A 6,000-nucleotide genomic window follows, 5' to 3' on the forward strand; every position below is an offset into this window, starting at 1 on the left:
CACCTGTTTCAAGTAGCACTACACAAGAATTGTAAGAACCCTTTTCAAAAACTACCTGCTCACTCTTCCAAAATTGTTTATCCCTACACATGGCTGCCTACGTTATTGAAAAATTTTTCTTCGGCGGGAAATTTAAATTTCATAATTTAGTACATCCCAGTAGATATTAAAAAAATAGGAAAATAGACGGTTTTAGCTTTTTTCGACCTCACTTGCTGTAATATTAAAGATAATGATTTTTATAACGCAGTGTTTTGATGGAAAACAAAACCTGAAGGAATGTTACGGAATTCCTACCAATAATGAGGCGCATATCGATTGGCCAAGGAGCGAACAGAAACAGGAGTAGGGGAATATAAAGATCAGAGCAAACTGAATTACCAGCACGTTCTATTTTAAAGATCAATCATTTCATTAGTTTTCGCTCTAAAAAAATACCGGGTGACTCTTAATGATTGAAACAAATTTTTGTGTTGGCCAACTTGACAAAAATAAATAAAATTAGAAGTTTTTAAGGTAGATACAAAATTCTTCCTCTTTTCTACAACACACTTCAGAGAAGTCCACTCAGTACTGTGTAAACATTTCAGTTAGCCAAAATGTTCGGCACGTCATGTGATTAGGTTATTGGCAAACGTTTAAATTTAAGATTAATGTGTTTATTTCTACTAGAAAATAAAGGAACATACCACAGATCTGCAGAATTTATTTCAAAATAAACTTAAATTTAGAATATGTAAAAATTTTTTGTATTAAAATAAAATGAAAAGCGATAACCACAAGGTTCTAACGCAAATATTGAACAAAACTGCACGTACCTGTAATACTTAGAAATTTCTCAATTTGGGTTGAGGTGTTTTCTGTTTGCTTTATAAATTTACAACTCTAGTTAAGCATTTCAAACATTACCGACTTGACAGTGCTGAAACCGGTCAAAAATTGTACCAAAAAGTTCAAAATTTAGATAGTAAATCAACAAAAACAATTAATTGTTTTTTTTTGGAAAGATAGTGTGTCAAAATTTCAACGTTTTATAAAAGTAGAACAAAATGGTATAACGACACCAGACATTAGTGTAACGGAACATTACCATATTGATTCACGCTGTAGGATGGTAAAAACCCATTTAAACCGTTGAAACTGAAAGCATTCTTATGTTTTGAGTAACCAAAAATGAATCACTTCAGCAGAAGTAATAAAAACATCAGCATGTGGCGTTATTAGCAAAAAATATATAAACTTTGGTGAGCCGCGATAGCCACACTAATATCCAAAGTGTACTAAATTTAAAGCTGTTACTGTAGATAAGATATACACAATTACTTTCATTTCTGTATTACGCTCATTTTTAATTTTTTGGGGGCATTAATTACATATTTATGGCACATCATATAACAATCAACTGACACGTTTATTAATGAGATAACGATAAGAAAGCAAACCTCTTTGATTATGCTTTACTTGTAACCAGTGACATTAATTAAAATAAATCGTACTTAATTTTTTCCGTTCTGTTAACATGAATTCACCAGATGTATAACAACTGGTTAAAAATGAGTCAATCTGCACAGGCCTTGAAAAACTTATAAAGCGGATCATGGCCCACGTCCACGGAATTTCCGACTGAACTAGTCAACTTCACTGTTTACCCAGTTTAAAATCACGCTTCCACCATTTCATATCAATAAATCCCACCCCCACTCGTTCTCATTAGGTTAGCTTCAACCTTTCCCCTTCGAATGTAACAGTAGTCCTAATAAATTCTGTTTCAGTTGGCAGGATTAGGCGTCCTTGGTGTCGCAATATGGACGATGATAGACCGATACCAGTACGTGACGCTCCTGGCGTCGCTAACGTACCCCATCATCGTGTATTTCCTGCTATCCGCAGGAGGCCTAGTCATCCTGGTAGCGTTCATGGGCTGCTACGCAGTCCTTAAAGAAAACCGAATCTTATTAGTATTCGTACGCCAACCGACCTTGACATCGCGTGCCATACTTATTCATTTTTTGCAGTATATCTTTCTACTCGTCCTCATTTTCCTAATTGAAGCCATGGTTGGAATTCTGGCGTACATTTACGAGGAAAACGTCCAGACCGAACTGGAAATGAACCTAAATCACACTTTTCTGACCTACTACAAAGTCGACGACGACAAAACCGCTGCGGTGGATTTTTTACAAGAAAACGTACACATTTGTGTTTTTTAAAATTTTATTTTGATTGTTAATATGTGTTGTAGTTTCATTGTTGCGGCGCTGTCAGTTTCACAGACTGGAAGTACAGCCAGTGGCTCCAGGACGAAGTCACCGACAATAAAGTACCTGATTCCTGCTGTAAAACAGTGTCAGATAGGTGCGGCACCAGCGACCATCCCTCCAATATTAATTACGGAGTAAGGTTTAATTTAACTAATTTAGTTAAAAATTAAAGCAATTATTTTTAAGGGGTGCCTCCACCGCATGGCCATACACATGGAAGACCATTTATTTATTCTAAGTGCGGTGGGTTTAGGGATTTGTGTTTTACAGATAATTGGGATTATTCTAGCTTGTAAGCTATACTTCAAGTTGAAAAATTTGGACCTTGTTGAAGATAATCATCTTGACAGGGCAGCGTTTCTGTGAAGCTTATTTAGATTTGTGTTATGTGTTTCCAATGTTCTGTGATAATACCGATAATTACTTATTTAAATGTGTGATGCCGCATACAGGTGTCGGCTAAATATGGAACTAATTCCATTGAGATGTCAAAGTTAGTTCCGATAAATATTCCGTATTTTGTGGACACGCTGTTTAGTGTTAAATTTTCATATTCCAGGCACTTACAGTATAATCTCGGTAATAGTCTGATCGGGTTTTGTTTCATCTACAGTATTATTAACACACCACTGAGTAATTTAAGCATAAGAATTAAAAAATATTGTAACAGATGGACACTGAGCGATTTAGGTAAGTTTAAATATTCGTCAAATTCCACTCAAGATTTGGTAGAAGTCACTTTTTGTATAAGCAACAATTTTTCGCACTAGTTTGACGTGAGAAAAATAAACTCTTTCCTACCTGTTGAAATCGTGACGTGACAGATCAACAATGCGTTTCAACAGTGGCAGGTGGCTATTTTCAGGTTAAGTATTCAATAAAAAAATCTGACGTGTAATAAACACACACTTTTTGCACTTATTGCAATCGATTTTTCTCTACAGAAATGGAATTTCGACACATCTTGTCAAGTTTAACTACTTACGTGATTTCATTCTCTTTTTTAGATACCTTGTTAGTTGTCAGCTTAATTAGAAGGAACAGTTACCTACATATTAATAATTTATTAATGTTTGTGCAAGAAATATTGCTTTATTGTAAATTATGTTTTTCCATATGGTGTAGCGACAGCTTGTCTTTCCAAGGCGCGCTATGTTTGTACATTTGAAAGCCAATTAACTTGGGTATATGTATTTTAATGGACTTCCGTTGGGAATTATTTACAACCTATATATTTTGTTGTTGTAGTTTTATATCGTAATAAAAATTCATGAAAGTGGTGCTAAAAATAATAATTGCGTATAGAACCATATAATTTTGATATTGTCACTGACATAATGTGGCATCAAATAAAATTTGATGAAAAGCTCCCACGTACAAAGTTGACCTTTTCGCTTAACTACTTGAATCTTTTACAGATAGACGTGTATGTATGAAAATTATCCTCCTCAAAGAGGCCTTGGAACTTTTGTAACGCTTTAAAATATTTATGTATTTTGTGTATAATATCGTTGTCAGTGTCGTCGTAGTTATTAATCCATAAATTATTAACACAAATTGTTATTCCTCTTTATTAACTAGTCAATAAATATTACAGTCTTCTTTATTTATTTGTTATCACATCATAGACTGAAGAGAAAAAAACATTTAAATATCATTTATGCGGAAGATAGTTCTCCATACTCCTCAAGTTATCATAGAACATGTTGTCTTGAGGCGACAACCCGACAATAATCCAAGCTAAAAAAGCCAACACCGACCGCCACAAAGATAAATGGTTCCACTGTGTAAGCTCACTTCTCGTTATCTAAAAACCAATAAAATAACGTTTGTTTAAACATCTGTAAAAATACGAACATTTGATATGGTCTCGTTGTTGTACGATACTAATCCTAACTTATAGTCAATTCGGGCAGCTGATAAATGCACAACCAGACAGGTGAAGTACACTACTATCACTATAGAACTTTTCCTAAAATGGAATAAACTCCTAAATTGAGATCTCTCAAAATGAGCAATATCAATCCTAAAAATAACACGTTTGAATCGATTGGTAGCTGAAAGTGGTCACCGTACTTTTCAAACACGGATATGAGACAAATGACGCACAGGAAGTAAAAAAAGGACACGTAAGTGTCACTAAAATGAGAATAGTGTGATATAAATTCGCCATCCTGAACGTAGATATTGCTGATGATGTACAACCAGTGTCCAAAGGCCAAACCACCCAGCAAACCATGACAGAGCGTCGTCAGCCGCATCCAGTACTTCTGGAACGACACTGCAAGCTCCAAAGGGTGATATGTCTGAAAACTACCAAAAAACAAGTGCACACCACTTCCAACCCCAAATCTTACTTTTTCCCTGGAAGATCCTCCTCAAAGTCGTACGCACTCTGTCTATTTAAATTATTCGGTCGACTCACAGCTTCAAATTTGTTCTTCTTTTGTACATAGACCTTCTCCGACTTCTTCGGACTCTTCTTCACCTTTTCAACCTTATTGAACTCCTCGTTATTTTCGAACACGTCGTCTTGCAATTCTTCCAGTGCAACCGTAATGTCATTCCTCGGCTCGAACTCCTCGTCCCTCTTCTTGTGCTTGCGTTTGCCCGTCCCCGGCGACGACTCCCTCTTCTTCTTTTTGCTCTTCTTCTTCTCCTTCGGTATCATCATTTCCCTGCTGTCACCAATCCCGATTTCCGTATCTCCGTGTCGTTTTTTCCTCGATTTTGACTTTTTCGTGGACGATATGATTTCGTCCCCGTCTCTGCTCCCGTACAAATCCTGGATGACGTTGTAGGCGTTCATCTCGTCGGTGTCCAGCTCCCGGCGCCTCTTGTAGTGCTTCCGTTCCTCGGGACTCAGCAGCTCCAAGTTACCTGAAAGCTCCTCCGGGATTTTCTCGTCTTCGTAGAAGCTCAAGCTCTGCGGCCTCGAGTCCGTAAAATGCGAGTGTTTGTTGGCATCTCGTTTCATTTCGCTTTCAATCAGCGACAGGATCTTCGAGTTGATTTGGGACTCTTCGTCCACGGAGACGTCCCGACTTGGTGTATTCGTGCTATAATTGTCATTCTTGTCCTCGTTTTTTTTGTTTTTTTCGTCCGAACTCGTGTCGGATTTGACGGTTTTGTGGACTTGAGCTACCGTTTCTTGTTTCATGTCGTCTTTGTGCTTGTGTTTACGAGGACGTGATGACATTTTCGTGCTCATTTTGAACGTGATGGGGGTGATCGATTTTGTGGCGCCAGCGCGGTTGAAGTTCGTGTGTTTGTATCGTAGCACATAATCACGAAATTTGAGAAAAATCACTCATTTTGGGCGAAATTAACACTTTGGGGGAGTTTTTGGTGTTTTGAGAGTGGTGGATACGTTCAGACGAGTTTCAGGATGGTGGAGGTTTGAGGGCGACTTGCAGGGTGGCGAAGACGCGCAAGACTGAAACACTTTTTCAGAGTTTGCGTTATTGGAGGGGTTGTGACCTGTTGAACTTTAGCTTGATAAATACGCCAACACATGAAGATTTAATTATGCATTCGTGATTTTTGATTGTTTGTTTGTGAGGGGTATTTTTAGGTTTTTCTTTGAACGATACTTTTTTGAATATTTGTGTAAACATGCTAACGTAATTAAATTTCAGAAGCCAGCCAGCAAATTTTATAAATTATGTCACTCTTTTATTGTTGGCGTGGTTTTTCCTATGACTTCTCTACGACAAGACGGAGAACCATTGACTCATTA

The 6,000-nt window shown here is 37.1% G+C and overlaps 2 protein-coding genes across 5 annotated transcripts in view; one reads left to right on the top strand and one right to left on the bottom strand.

Moving 5' to 3' along the window:
• Positions 1–3,867, top strand: part of LOC135125741 (CD151 antigen-like) — a 30,803-nt gene extending 26,936 nt beyond the window's left edge. For 3 of the 4 annotated variants that reach the window (XM_064051403.1, XM_064051417.1, XM_064051410.1), the window contains 4 exons: positions 1,773–1,964; positions 2,016–2,189; positions 2,243–2,395; positions 2,448–3,867. In XM_064051403.1, the coding sequence (XP_063907473.1) occupies positions 1,773–1,964; positions 2,016–2,189; positions 2,243–2,395; positions 2,448–2,627 (699 nt within the window). In that variant the 3' untranslated portion in view covers positions 2,628–3,867. Of the gene's footprint in view, positions 1–1,006; positions 1,715–1,772; positions 1,965–2,015; positions 2,190–2,242; positions 2,396–2,447 lie in introns of those variants that run through there. The other variant, XM_064051427.1, reaches the window with a different exon arrangement.
• On the bottom strand, positions 3,819–5,798 carry LOC135125731 (transmembrane protein 237). The gene is made up of 4 exons (XM_064051392.1): positions 4,619–5,798; positions 4,338–4,574; positions 4,119–4,287; positions 3,819–4,068 (listed from the first exon to the last, which is right to left on the bottom strand). Exons 1-4 carry the CDS (start codon positions 5,470–5,472, stop codon positions 3,916–3,918), a joined length of 1,413 nt encoding a protein of 470 aa, XP_063907462.1. The 5' UTR covers positions 5,473–5,798; the 3' UTR covers positions 3,819–3,915.
• Between the last annotated feature and the right edge of the window lie 202 nt (positions 5,799–6,000).

This window comes from Zophobas morio, unplaced genomic scaffold (assembly GCF_036711695.1).
Source record: "Zophobas morio isolate AGI-343-1 ecotype UQ-CSIRO unplaced genomic scaffold, CSIRO_AGI_Zmor_V1 ptg000002l, whole genome shotgun sequence".
Lineage (NCBI taxonomy): Eukaryota > Metazoa > Arthropoda > Insecta > Coleoptera > Tenebrionidae > Zophobas > Zophobas morio.

Excerpts from the sequence above, each read along its gene's own strand:
- LOC135125731 (XM_064051392.1), bottom strand. The coding sequence starts at position 5,472 with ATGAGCACGAAAATGTCATCACGTCCTCGTAAACACAAGCACAAAGAC. Across the intron at positions 4,288-4,337 it reads CTCATATCCGTGTTTGAAAA|GATTGATATTGCTCATTTTG; the intron begins GTACGGTGACCA and ends TGTTATTTTTAG. Across the intron at positions 4,069-4,118 it reads ACAACGAGACCATATCAAAT|ATAACGAGAAGTGAGCTTAC; the intron begins GTTCGTATTTTT and ends ATTGGTTTTTAG.